General features: G+C 35.8%; 4 protein-coding genes across 7 annotated transcripts in view; 2 read left to right on the top strand and 2 right to left on the bottom strand.

The window, feature by feature from the left end:
• stet (stem cell tumor) overlaps positions 1-1,119 on the top strand; it is a 73,537-nt gene extending 72,418 nt beyond the window's left edge. The window contains exons 10-11 of the mRNA XM_013314084.1: positions 220-456; positions 663-1,119. Coding sequence (XP_013169538.1) covers positions 220-453 — 234 coding nt within the window. The 3' untranslated portion in view covers positions 454-456; positions 663-1,119. The remainder of the gene's footprint in view (positions 1-219; positions 457-662) is intronic.
• Positions 1,120-2,523: 1,404 nt separating this feature from the next.
• On the bottom strand, positions 2,524-5,511 carry PGS1 (Phosphatidylglycerophosphate synthase 1). Its single transcript, XM_013313581.1, has 7 exons — positions 4,638-5,511; positions 4,389-4,541; positions 4,094-4,305; positions 3,887-3,957; positions 3,678-3,773; positions 3,407-3,533; positions 2,524-3,152 (listed from the first exon to the last, which is right to left on the bottom strand). Exons 1-7 carry the CDS (start codon positions 5,212-5,214, stop codon positions 3,027-3,029), a joined length of 1,362 nt encoding a protein of 453 aa, XP_013169035.1. The 5' UTR covers positions 5,215-5,511; the 3' UTR covers positions 2,524-3,026.
• A 78-nt stretch (positions 5,512-5,589) lies between these two features.
• LOC106118823 (probable isoaspartyl peptidase/L-asparaginase GA20639) lies at positions 5,590-8,544 on the bottom strand. 4 transcript variants are annotated; one of them, XM_013313572.1, is made up of 7 exons: positions 8,238-8,544; positions 7,666-7,855; positions 7,279-7,475; positions 7,083-7,196; positions 6,671-6,839; positions 5,928-6,029; positions 5,590-5,848 (listed from the first exon to the last, which is right to left on the bottom strand). In XM_013313572.1, the coding sequence occupies exons 1-7, from the start codon at positions 8,289-8,291 to the stop codon at positions 5,679-5,681; spliced, it is 996 nt and encodes a 331-aa protein (XP_013169026.1). In that variant the 5' UTR covers positions 8,292-8,544; the 3' UTR covers positions 5,590-5,678. The 4 variants fall into 4 exon arrangements, with proteins under 4 accessions (XP_013169026.1, XP_013169028.1, XP_013169029.1 ...); XM_013313574.1 differs by lacking the exon at positions 8,238-8,544 and adding an exon at positions 8,075-8,163; XM_013313575.1 differs by lacking the exon at positions 8,238-8,544 and adding an exon at positions 8,085-8,153.
• Positions 8,545-8,948: 404 nt separating this feature from the next.
• On the top strand, positions 8,949-14,070 carry Smurf (SMAD specific E3 ubiquitin protein ligase). Its single transcript, XM_013313934.1, has 12 exons — positions 8,949-9,197; positions 9,278-9,316; positions 9,841-9,982; positions 10,476-10,576; positions 10,761-11,013; positions 11,186-11,401; positions 11,571-11,698; positions 11,920-12,152; positions 12,345-12,542; positions 12,656-12,895; positions 13,019-13,206; positions 13,313-14,070. Exons 1-12 carry the CDS (start codon positions 9,143-9,145, stop codon positions 13,959-13,961), a joined length of 2,442 nt encoding a protein of 813 aa, XP_013169388.1. The 5' UTR covers positions 8,949-9,142; the 3' UTR covers positions 13,962-14,070.
• The last annotated feature ends 278 nt before the right edge of the window (positions 14,071-14,348 follow it).

Here is a 14,348-nt window from a genome sequence, read left to right as displayed (position 1 = left end):
CCGTTGCCTCCTGCGACGTCGGCTTTGCCGTGCACGCCAGATACACTAAGGTGAGTTTGCTACACCAAATATGACTAACGGTCAAGATAATTAAATGAAAATTGTTCAAGAAGAATCTAATAAAACATTATTTATCCACACGAACATAAACATTTGATATCGTATTTCAAAAACAAGTTTGCCCGAGTGATAGATGTGAATGTTGTTGCATTATGTCAGGAGGCGCCGCCGGTGTCGTATGCGGCGCACGTAGCGGGCGCGCTGGCGGGGCTGACGCTGGGCCTGCTGGTGCTGAAGCACGCGCAGCAGCGGCTGTGGGAGCGGCTGCTGTGGTGGGCGGCGCTGGGCGCGTACGCGGCCTGCACACTGTTCGCCGTGCTGCACAACCTGCTGGCCGCGCCCGCGCCTGACCTACACTACCTGCCCCCCGACCCGCCCAACGCCGGATTCTGATCGGTCAGTATTTACAACAAAGTATATTATCGACGATGTTTATTTCATTTAGTTTTTTTTGTAACATAAGTTAACAAATAAGCAAACGGCTTGTACGGTAATACGCACTTAACAGGAAATGGTTCACCATTTTGCTTTAAATTTAGAAAAGTTTTTTCAACTTTAACTTGTCAAAATTAAATTTAACCTTTTATTTATATAATTTTCAGCGAGGCGCTGCATAACACGGAGCACCATAGCGCGAATGTCCGCCGCACTGAGTCCCGGGCCGCGCGTATTGCTGCCAGATACCTCAACATTACATTTACCAGGAAATTATTTAAAAAAAAAACTAATTCGACGTACACTGGCAGCACTTTGGCACTTGCGATAAAATAACGTTGATGAAGATTTGTGTAAATATATTAAACGTGCCAACGATACGCGCAGTGCCACCGACGGCTTTGAAAGTTTATAATTCACGGCTTTGTAGACTGTTATTTAAGTTCTTAATTTTAAGCGTACTATGAATGATATTAGTAAAACTTTTTCGTTCAACTAGTCTCAAGAACGTCATAGGATCAGTGATTTTTCTATTCTAGTTTCCAAACTTTTATAACATCTTCCAATTTCATAATTTCCATTACTAGTATCATTTATATTATTCATTAGATATCAAAGCCTAAATGAAAAGTTCACGAAGCCAGCGTGACTGACTCAAAACACGCCTAGTCAATTTACCTTAGTGTGATACGCATAAGTAGTGTTATGATTGCAGGAGGCTCCACTGCCCTTTACCCTGACTGCCCAAACAATAAGCTCATACAATCAATCTATTATGTTTTAAATCAATTAACTTTATGTTCACGACCTCCGATTTTAATATGTCAAAGTATGTTTCCCAGCCGCCTCCTCGCGATACTTAATTGTTAAGTAGTCTTAATTGTATTGAATAGGTGAACTATTTTTGTACCAACAGTCTGCGTCCGTAGTGTTAGGTTTGAAGGCGTTACCGACTAAATAAGTTCCAATGTGGACCGCGGCCTTACTGCTTCCTGGACGCAATGCTCACGTCACAAACGTCAAACTCAAATGTCTTTTGTACTCAACATTGCGTTCAGGCAAAGGTCGACATCGTTACGGCCAACACACCAAAGATTAGAATAAAAAAAGTCGTCCATGCTTAAAATAACGAAAAATGACACTTTTCCATCCTAATTCGATCGAAGTTGTTTCAACGATAAACGTTTTTAATTAGATTTTTGCTCATTTTTAACTTTATCATAGATGCGCTTCACTGATTTTAATGAAAGTATTATTAATTAAGTAATACGTTATGCTCAATTGCAATGATTATTAATCTGTTTGTAATAAGATTATGCTCAAAAGTGAGTTTTTGTTTTGTTTTGTGGGATCGATTGATTTATTTATTGTATTGTTTTTTTAAACTGTCAAGTGAATTCGTCCACATCCGGAAGACAACGCTGATTACCTATTCTGATTTTTAGGTATTTCCATGTTTTAGTGAAATATCCTTCTACTCATTAGTGAATAGATTGTATTATAATAATGTGCCTGATTCCTATTACTGTAAACTTCATTGTATACTTTTTATTGTAATCGAATGTCACAGACCGACTGAATTTTTGTATAAATTATTATTACAGAGTGTTTTCATTTAATTTATTTTAAAATTTATCTTAAGTGTGAATCAAAATAATAATTATGTGATTGTAAAAAAAAATAAGAATGATTACGATTAAAATAATTAAAAATTCAACATGATTTCTATTTTTTGTACCTTTCTATAGGAAATCTTTGCAATGATTCAAACGTGAAAAGGTCAGTAGAAACTAAGTGAATTCATGTGATACAATTTAATTAAAAATTTCAACAATTATGTATTTACATCACATACTATAACACATGATGTCAAACAATCACATATGAAACATATAAACATTAATACTTCATTTTATTACAAATAAACTTAACAGGACAAAAAATAAGTAAATAACAATGGAAGTAAAAAAAAACCTTTTGATAGAAATTAAAATTATGACCCTGTATTTATATAATTTTGGAAATAATACTTAAACCAATATAAATTTAAACAAAAGTCTACTTAAAATATGTGTAAACAAAAGTCTTGAATTGGAAAAACGAACCAAATGTATTTAACATTCCAAGGCCAATTAAAGTCATGTACACTAAACTCAAAGAATTTTTTATCAAATATAATGTACCTAGAAAAAAAAATCACAGTAAAAATTTGTACTTTTTTAATGCTACAAGTCAATTTTATTTTTATTTGTCACATTTACGAAAATTTATTGCGCACTTAAGTTACCTCTCACATAGTTTGTGTATCTAATTGCAAAAGCTTATGCTTTTTAAATAAATAGTACTGTAATATTCGGGTATTGAATTAAACTCGAAAGGTGAGTAGGTGACAGGCATGTACAGTTAAGAACAATTATTTCCTACCCATTTTCTTGCAATGTCACTTTACAATAATACACATGCTAAATTATACTGTTTTGTGTACTATACACAGGCATGAGTGGGAAAGAAATTTTATTTTTGATTGCACACTAGAAGTATGTTCTAAACAAGCTGACAGTGGCCTGCACCCACAGCGGTGTCTGCCGGCTCTGCAGCGCCGCTCCGCACTCTGCTGCGTGCCGGTGCAACATCTCACACTCCTTGTGCAGCCTCTCCTGGAACACAATCAAATATTAAGTTCACAAAAATCAACAGAAACCTCTCCTTTTCCTAATGGAGGGTCGGAACAGTATGTACAACTTTTCCAAATATCTAGATCTAATAGTCTAACAAAAATGTCTATAGTTGATGCATTAGAAATATAGCAGTTTGTTATGACGATGAGATGATCATATTCCACTGTTATCTGTTTTTTTTTAAGCCACTGTAAGGGAATGGTGTTTCTTCAGTGAAAACTCAGTAATGTTACCTGTAACTGAGGTGATATGGTAAATATGGCTGCCTGCGCCTCGAGGTCTCTCTTCACTGAGCGCTCGCCGAGGTTAGCAGACCCAATCACTGTCGCCCAAGGCCGGCTGCTGCCAGGTGGGTAGTACCTACAAGTTAACATGAGCATAAAAAAAAATTAATTCGTAAAAAACATTGTCTTTTAAAAGGGGCAGCAATATCAATTTTAAAATATAAAAATTGACCAATCTGTCAGAGTAAAATATTTACAACATAAGGATATTGTGACATACCATAATCCTTTAGCATGAAAAGTCCATTCTGGTCTCTCATACTCCAGCATTAGTATCCTACTTGCTTGATTGGTATCAACAACTCTTTCCCAAAACCTGCAAAATGAATAAATTTTAGTAACATTAATATTATTAAACATGCATTTGTTTGACAAACATTTATGAATATTAAAACACTTTGTGAATTTATAAAAACATAGGATACTTACTTTTGAGCGATTAATGAATATGCATGCGGAATACCACCAGCTGGACCTGCTGCTCCTAAAAACCCATTTGCCTGAAAAAATTAACACCATACTTGAGTTTCAATAAATAGCCATTTGTTTTGTAAATTTTATTGCTATTTTTCTCACCACCAAATTGCTTAGGGCAACATTCATACAAAAAAAGAAAAAGAAAGTTTTGTTACTTACATTTGGATGTGCCATTAATAAACTGATATTAGCCTTGCAAATCTTTAACAAAGTATTGGCATAATTTTCAGTTAAATTAAAGTAACCAGTAGCCAATCGGAGATAAGATCCTTTGGGTGCTGAGGAGAGAATGTTACAGGTTGCATCTTCATCTTGAGTGATGTCAAATTCTCCCATCTGTATTAAAGGAAACACCCATGTGTCCTTTGTACCTACAGTACAGGATAAGATTTTAAAAAAAACTTGTTTCTTTTTGTTACAAATAATTATAGGTGATGAAATTCATGTCTTTTACCATCATTAGCTGAAGACAACTTCACAGTTTGCTTCTTTTTCCACTTGTCAATTAAGCTTACAATGTTTTTGTTAACATCCTTAATTAATGTTTCCTTAGAATACTGTGTCTCATTTTTACTACAATCTTGTTTACTAAACTTTGTAACTTCATCTGAAATAAATGGATGAAATAAATATTTTTAACCTAAATATAAAATATGAAAACTAAAACAAAAGAAAATAAATAAAACTTACACAGGTGTCATACCTATGAGTTCTTGATAAAAATTTGCAAGATCTACATCTTCAATTTCAATATAGCGATCTTGTCTTTTTTGAAAATAATCATTTGAGCAATTGGCACCACTCAATAATATTGAATCATCAGTAATGTATAATTTCATGTGTTGTAGTCCTAGAATTTCATTATAACGAGCAGGTAGAAGTTTGGACCAGGAGCCTTGAAGACGAGGTGTCTGGTATAAGGACAATTTACACTGATCTTGAGCAACTTTCACTAATTCTTGCACCATACTACGAGAATTAACTTCCCCGCGAGTACCTCGCTGATAATCCAACAAGACATCCAATTTTAATGTTTTATTTGACATAAGATTTTCCCGTGTAATATCCAGTAATTTCTTTTCCAAGTCCCCTGTACCAATGTACAAACTAGCAACTGATATGCGACGATTGGCATTTTTAAATCTTTCACACAATGTATCATAAAATTTCCCTGGATCCGTTATTATATTCACTTTACTACTGTTTACTGGAAAACATGGTGAGATATTATAAAACCAATTGAAGCACTGTAGCTCGGTCGACTTAAATCTAAGTGACATATTTCCTTTGACTAATATATTAAGTATTTATAAGGACTAGCAACAATGACTTTATAAAGTAATTTGAATTGAATTTTCTTCGGTTGTAACACATTAAATAATAAACTAAGACTGAAATGTAATTCTGAAATCATTTCATAACTGTGTGACTTATCAACATTTGACATTTGAGGTTGACGTTGACAATTGAGATCCTTGGTTGACGTTGAAACTGAATTGCCAGAAAATTAACTTCAGTTCTACCTAAATCTACTCTGAAAAAAAAATGTTGAATGTTTGCAAAATAATGAAAATTAATTAAATAACATCTTACATACTTAGTTAATTTATTATGATTTAAATATAACATTTATTCATATTAATATAAATCTTCTATTAAATAGTAAATTCGTTTTCTCACTTATTTTCATACAATAACAATAAAATGTAATAAATATACATCTGTATCTTTAAACCTTTAAATATCACTTCACATAATTTTCTTCAAGTACTTCGCCCTGCTCAATACCATAGAATAACTTATCATCTTTTATGTAAGCCCAAGACATTCTCTTTGAGGAAAAATATACTCCGACATCACCATCCTTTGATAAAGTTATTGCACCAGCTGTGTTTTTCAAGCGAGAAGTCATAGCTGCAACAAATTAACATAATAATAAGAAAAAAAAAATTATTGAATCCTCATATGCTTACAATACTAATAGTAATTTTACCTGTAACCGCCTCTTTTGTAGCTGTGTTTGCATCAACTCCACTTTCCATTAGTTTTATAATGCTATGTGCCAAGCAGACCTTTAGAATTGATTCTCCATGACCTGTATAAATATGAAATAATACCTTTCATAAATGTAAAACTTTAAAATTACTCTAAACTCCAAGGGTACAATAAAGATTAAATGTAAGCAGCACTTTCGCTATTTTTAGCAAATTCAGGGGCCTGCTTGCTCATGTGTCCACTTCATACTATGAATAAAATGACAACTACTACGGGAAGGAACAGATATCTTCATTATTCAATAAAAATAATAATAGAATATCACATCAATATATGTACAGTACATTTTGCCAACATATAAGAGACCATGGCCTTATTGATACTGGGAATGTACAAGTCTGATAAGATAAATTCAAGAGAGACATTTATTGTAATCGTAATATTTGTCAGGAAGATTGACAGCCTTAATTCCATTACTCTTATTGACACACTTAACATGAGTGAATAAATTTATTGTTTTGTTGATATAGACACATTTAAAGATGTAAAAATCTAAAACCAATAGACTATTTCTATATAATAAAAGTAAAAATATTTTACTCAAACATCCAATATTGTGTTACAACCTTACACATAGACAGTCACTTACAAAAACAACAATCGTAATGACTCTACACACAGGAAATAAGTCACTTAATTCCTGGAATATGATTAGAAAATAAAAAAAATGTATTTTGATACCTGTTGAAGAGACACCTCCAATATTGTCATCTGCATAAGTGCCACTGCCGATTTGTGGTGTGTCTCCAATGCGACCGACCACTTTACCAGTCATGCCACCTGTGCTTGTAGCTACAGCTATATGACCATTGACATCAATAGCTACAGCACCCACTGTTCCAACACCACCCTGTTGAAGTAAACAAAGCAATTAACTGTTTTATTGTTTTTGATCTCAAGTCTACTGTTTTAGGATACAAATTGTAAAACATAAGATTGTATATATTGTCTTTTAAATGTGAACCTGATGAGTAAATGCTAGTTGCAATCTTTAAAATGGTAGCAAAAAATAATATTATTTTTCACACAAATAAATTGTAAATAATTGAAAAATAAAAATATACTTCTTAAGAAATTAAATATTATAACATACTTCTGCAATGCCAACTTCAGTCTTTCCAAATTCACCACCATTCTCCAAAAACTCTTTTAATGCAGCTTGTGCATTTTCACTTATTAATGATTCCTGGGGCACTGTTGGGAAGCCCTAAAATGTTATTAACAATTAAATCAAAATTAATACATAATATGGTAGGTTCTGAAACTTCTTAAAATAATTCTGCCATTACCTTATCTAAAGCAAACTGCTTAGCACCTTGTCCACCAATCAATGAGTGTGGTGAGTCTGTAAGAACCTTATGAGCAATGCTAATAGGATGAAGAAAATCTTTTATTAATGTCACCGCTCCAACATCAAGATTTTCACCGCTCATTATGCTTGCTTCCATTTCTACTTCACCGGCCAGATTCAATACTGAGCCATATCCTAAAAAAATGATGTTAGACTAACTTTTTTTAATATTTAGGACACAAAGCAAACCCATTATTTTAAATGTCATGATAACTTCAGTTAAATTTACCTTTTTGACAAAAATATTAGCACAATTGAATAAAAGATATCTAGTTTCATAAAGCCATAAGTACTAAAACTCTATTTTCTGTAATGTTAGGCAAACCTGCATTAAAATTTTCATCTTTCTCCATAGATACAACAGCTGCTTCAACTGCATCAAGAGCACTACCATTATGTTGTAACACTCTGTAGCCCTCTCTCACAGCCAATCTCACCCCATCCAATTTGCCCTGCACTCTGCTTTGGGCTATGTCACCTGCACCCCCATGGACTATTAAAATTGGCTTCATTGCCTGAAGAACAATTATTAACAGCCACCTTAAGGAACTTTTAAATTATACGAAAAAAAAGACAATGAAATTCTATTTTAAAAATATTCGCAACTACCTTCATGTTTATCATTCAAAACAAATTCAAAGAGCAATGATCGGATGCAGTCAAAATGCAGTTGAATACTTCACGCGTAAACATTAAGCGTATTGGAAGATATTATTATTGTTTTATCTACTTACTGCTACTTACATACAACTAGGTCAAACGTTAGGTAATACAATTATATAAAGTTGCGAATAAATGACACATAAGCTACTTATCATGTTTTACCAGCGTACCGTATGCGTTTGTAAATATTTACTTTTAAGTATATATTATCTATTAAACACACATAAAACTCACATAAAATTGTTTTGTACATATGGCAAGAAGAAATACTAATACATTTCCATTCATGGTTTCCCGTGGTTTCCTTATTTGTTGTTTTAAGTAAATTAAATAAATAAAAGGATGTATACAGTATACACTTGGTATACACTGTACAATGTACACAGTGTCCACCTGTACACACACAGGCACAGAATTACAAAGCTAGAGCTAGAGCATATATATATGAACAACCGAACTGTACATTGCTTGAAGTTCAATTTCTCCAGGAATATTTATATACATATAAATAAAGCCTAGATATATAGATACGCATTTGAGATAAAGTCGCAAGAGCTTGTTTGAAAAGATAAGAAGATAAACACTCATCTTTATCAAGGATAAATGGTGAAAATGAGACGAGTATTTAAAGGTGTGGTAAAGTTTAAAAAATTAGCTTCATTGCTATTATTTAGTTATCTCTAATAAGGCCAGAAAAACAAAAACCTTAATATAATTATCTTTATATTCACCACCCAGAGGGGTATGCAGAATTTTAGACTTGACCTCTCAATTAACTGGTTATTGGTATTCTCTACCCTGTACCCCGTTTGATTCCAATAATTTGTCTATATTTTTATGAGAGAAAGTTTGAATAACTGTGATATGTTTTTTGATATTCCAAATTCGTCTAAAAATTGAGTAAATTATTTTTCATAAGTGTCAATATTAATACGGTCTAGAAAATCATCATCTGGCAACACTGACATGATGGGTAGACAATGTACAAAATTGAATGAATAGATAGAGGCGAATATTGCATTGCATATTGCATAAAAAACAAATTGTTGTAAAAATGGTGGGCAGGCTTACGAAGTAGAAATAATGTCAATTATTTACATATAAAATTATTGTGATGTGTTGGTGAATCATTCAAAACGATGTCCACACCAGTGTCAAATCGAAAATATGGGGCACAGAAAATTCGACTCACAAGTATGCTCTTCCTTTCACAATTTACTTACGATATTGATGTATTCGATATCTTTTCTAATAATGTTGTTATTTGATTTTAGTACTGTGTGCAAGAAACTTGGTCCGGAGGGATCTTTTCCGTAAGTTAAACATATTTAATAAACTTGTTTTGCAACAATTATGCTGTTTCCGTTGTATTACATCAAAGTTAGCTAATGCATTAAACTATCTTGTACTGCTAGTTATATGCAGTTGTGTTATGGTTTTATTATTTTAATAGTATGTTTACAAAGTTAGTTATGGAAATTATAACTTCGAATAATATTTATTTCGTCATGAGTTTCGATACTTTTGTGGCCCCAATTATAAATTCATCCGAATCATATTTTTATCTTCTATTCATTAAAACCGCAAGTTGTTAAACCTGAGTAATTTGAAAAATCAATGTCTAAAGAATTCATAGCATTATGACATCATGTATGATGTTTACTAATGTTTTTAAAAACATTTAGAGAAACTGATATATAATGATTGCCTTAAATTTATAATGCATTTGCTGTACCAAAAAATATTTGAGTAAGTAGTACCTATTTTGCATGAAATTTGTTTTCAATAAAAGTTGATAATGTGAGACCTTGACCAATTTTTTATTTTTTATTTCAAGGCTTACCAGACCCATTTGTGAAAATATCAGTTGATGGCAGTGGTCAAGTATATTCTACAAATGCAGTGAAAGCAACTTTAGACCCAAAGTGGAACACACATTATGACTTGTATCTCTCTAAGGGTGATGGCATCACAATCAGGTAATAAAACTATATTTTATTCTTTATGTTATTTTGATATTTATTAGATTTCTGTTTTTGAGTGGTTGCTTTTTAAAGCACTTCAAGAAGTAGCATGATCTTTGTGTTGTGATTTTTATTAATAACAATCATCATCAGCTCACTATATGTCCCCACCGAGGGGCTCGGAGCCTACCCTAAGTTAAGGGTGATAAGGCCCTGGCGCTGGCCCAGTGCGGGTTGGTTGACTTCACACATATCTTTGAATTACTTTAATAATAATGATTTGCTTAATTGAAATTAACCCGAAAGAAGTGTAAAGACATGCATAAAACAAAACATTCAGTCAAATTATTTTTATTTATATTGAATATACTAGCGGTTGACTACGCTCCCACTTGATCTTAAGTGATGATGTGGTCGAAAGATGTAATTAACATGTTGTTTCATAAAGGAAGAATTTGTATTTTACTATTAATACAAATTGTAAATGAATATGACTTTAATTTTTCAGTGTTTGGAACCAACGAAAAGTACACAAAAGGCAAGGGTCTGGATTTCTTGGTTGTGTACGAATTCAACCATCAACAGTGCATAAATTAAAAGATACAGGCTGTAAGTAAATTGTTTTTTACAATATACTGCATAGACAATTTAAGATAAGAAATTCAATACAAAAGCACAATCTCATAATAAATTTCATTATTCACTTTGATATTAATATTGAATACTGTGCAGGATCCACTTTTGCATACAATGTCTAATCTTGTCTGTGATTTAATACCTTACTGTTACTTAGATCAATGTTTGGAACTATGCGAAGAAAATCTAGGAAAAGCTTGTGGTGTTCGAGGCCAAGTTATCGTGTCTCTGCTATCGAGAGATAGTACAAGAGGAGAGCCAGCCTCAGCTGCAGGTGAGGGCTCCCCATTGGCAGTGGTGGGGCCTGCTGGAGAAGTTCGTGCACCGAGGGACCCACCAATTAATAATACAAATGTATCACATTTACCGCTGCCCCCGCACTGGGAGGAGAGATTTACGTCAAGTGGCAGGTAATTGTGCTTAAATTATATTAAAAAGTTACTTAGTTACAATCCTAGGATAGGTTTTTCAAATCAATGACATTGTTCGATAATTTATTAAAAATAGAGGCTTAAAATCTGAAAAAACGTAAAATAGTAAGACTTATTTTAATCACTCTACAAGTTATATGATAATTTTCAGGCCATATTACGTTAACCATGCACTCAGAAGGACCCAGTGGGAGCGACCGACGTCGGAAGACCTGAGCCCTGCGACCACGCAGCCCAGCTCTCCTTCGCCACCCACACCTGCCTCCCCCGCCTCGCCAATGTCCCCCAGCTTACCCGGATCCCCTGCCTCACCATCGTCACCTGTCACCGAATCGGATGTGTCACTAGTCACATCAATTTCTTTAAGGTAAACTTGTGACTTGTGTTCATTTTTTCAATTATCTAAATACCTATGTGTATGATAAGTCCAACCTACAAAAACTAATAAATTGGGAAAAGTCCAAAGAAGCCTTCCAAAATAGTTCTAATTATTGTACTTTCCAATCATGACTTACTAAACCAAATTTAAATTCCAGACCGGAGCCTCAGCCGCAAACAGCAGTACGTTCGCGGCAAGTGCAGAATCCGTCTTCGCCCACTACTCCGTCGACCACGCCCTCCCCCACCATACCTATAGCAGCAACGGACTTGCCGCCCGGATATGGTCATTATATATTATATAATTAACCTTTAAACTACTTAAGAATATTTATTTTTATGTGAATAAAATTCCGACTTTCATCAATTTTGTCTTTATCCTTATGTTTAAGAGACTATGTTTAAGTGTGAATAAAATGTTGACATCATTACATTTTAAAATTAATGTATTATTTTATGGATAATAATAACATAATGTGTATTTGTATAAATATAATATTGTTTCAGAGATGCGTACAACAGCACAGGGCCAGGTGTACTTCTACAACGGCGCGACTGGTGCGTCTTCGTGGCATGACCCGCGCGTGCCCGCCGCGTTGCAACACCGCGCCGCCGCTGCCGGCCCGCTGCCGCCCGGCTGGGAGATGCGCCTCGCACCATCCGGCAGACCTTACTTTGTTGATCATAACCATCGTACCACGCAGTTCACTGATCCCAGACTGGCTCTTTCTGCTAGACTGGTGAGTTTATAACAGTAGAATAGACATGTATGTACATGTCAGTTAGAAAATCTTTACTTATTGAACCTCTCATTCTCAATAGCAATGAAACCTTATACTTATGGGTCAATTGGTACTGGATTCCGTTTTGTTTAATTTTACCTTGAATAACAAAAGTCGATCGCTTTACAGGGTAATGTTTTCATTTCGCAGCCGACAGCTGATTCGACTCCAGCACCGGCGTCACCTGCAGCGAACGTGACGCCTGTGGTCAGCGCGAATGGAGCTGCACCCGGCGAGCCGGAGGCTGACGCGCTGCCAAAATATAAGCGCGATCTGGCCGCTAAAGCCCGCGTGCTGCGCGCCGAGCTGCAAGCGCTGCAGCCGCAGACCGGACACTGCAGGATTGAGGTACACATACAATCCTGTCCGATAGACACAACCTTATACTTGCAACTAATAAACCCAGCCTCACCATAAGGTGAAATAAAACAACAGCAATATTCTAATTATTTGCATTTTAGGTATCGCGCAACGAAGTACTAGAAGAATCGTACCGTCTAGTGATGAAGTTGCGCGGCAAGGAGCTACGCAAGCGGCTGCTGGTGAAGTTCCGTGGCGAAGAGGGTCTGGACTACGGCGGTGTGGCGCGCGAATGGCTGCATCTGCTGGGCCGCGAGCTCTTTAATCCGCACTACGGACTCTTTCAGTACGCGAACGCTGGCGATGACAGATACGCGCTGCAAATCAATCCCGATTCTGGCGTAAGAAAATATATTTTTTTAAGTAACATGAAACATCCAATTTAAAATTTATTAGAGAACTAATGGGGATAGAGAATTTTATACTATTGCCATTTTACTATTTTAAAGTTTGTTTTGTTGCAGGTGAATCCCGAGCACCTGTCGTACTTCCACTTCGCGGGACGCATCCTGGGCGTGGCGCTGTTCCACGGGCACCAGCTGGACGCCGCGTTCACCGCGCCCTTCTACAAGCAGCTCCTCGGTCGCGCCATCACGCTCAGGGATATACGCGACGTCGACCCGGAACTGCATCGCTCTCTGTCTTGGATGCTGTACGTTTCTACCAACATTACAACCATCCAACTACACGACAGGATAGTTTGTTTACTGGTTGAAAATGATTACACTATATATTTATTTCTTTATGATAATTTTCAGAGAAAACAGCATAGCAGGCGTCATAGACACGACATTCTCGGTGGAATGTGCGTCGTTTGGCGCAGTGCGAAGCGTGGAACTGCGGCCTGGAGGCGCGGTCGAGACGGTCACTGACGCCAACAAGCGTGACTACGTGCGTCTGTACGTCGCGCACCGCTTCACGCGCGGCGCCGAGCGACAGTGGCTTGCGTTGCAGCGCGGATTGGCAGATATTGTACCACCACAGTTACTACGACCTCTATCCCCTAAGGACCTTCAACCCCTACTCGCAGGCCGCGCCGACCTAGACCCGGTCGACTGGAGACGACACACGCGACTCAAACACGTAGCCTCCGACGCACCCATCGTCAACTGGTTCTGGGAGATCGTCGAAGAATTCGATCCGGAAATGAGAGCTAGGTTACTACAGTTCGTCACCGGCTCAAGAAGAATTCCTCTCGCTGGCTTTAGAGCGTTGCAAGGCTCGACTGGAGCAGCTGCGCCGAAGTTGTTTACTTTGCACTTAGTGGCCGACGCCTCGCCCGACTCGCTGCCCAAAGCGCACACTTGCTTCAACCGACTCGACCTACCGCCATATCCGACTAAAGAGAAAATGCATGATAAGTTAAAACAAGCCGTCCTTGAAACTGCGGGCTTTGCTGTTGAATGATACAAATTTATTTCTAACTTGACCATTTTATCTTATTTGTTTTAGGAATCAATTATGACACTGTTGATAAAATTAACAAAGGCAGCAGAATCTTATGTTACAAGTCAAATTTATTTTTAAATGAAGCATAGACAATATTTATAAAGAAAAATAAAATTACATTTTCTACCCGAGAATAACCCCGTAGCCGACAAACGTTCATGCATATGCACATTTTGTCAGAATCGCGACATACGGAATTCTGTAATCTAAACCTAACCCCATATGTTACATTTTCTGGATTTTACTGCCTTTGAGAAATATTAATGTTTCTTATATTTAATATTTTTTACGACAAATATAAATATTTTAAATAAACAAGCAAAATATAATAATTTTAAATGTTTA

The sequence above is a fragment of the Papilio xuthus genome, unplaced genomic scaffold (assembly GCF_000836235.2).
Source record: "Papilio xuthus unplaced genomic scaffold, Pxut_1.1 DF827542.1, whole genome shotgun sequence".
Classification (NCBI taxonomy): Eukaryota; Metazoa; Arthropoda; class Insecta; order Lepidoptera; family Papilionidae; genus Papilio; species Papilio xuthus.
The sequence above is the reverse complement of the archived record's forward strand: the minus strand, read 5'-3'. Positions and strand labels throughout refer to the sequence as shown.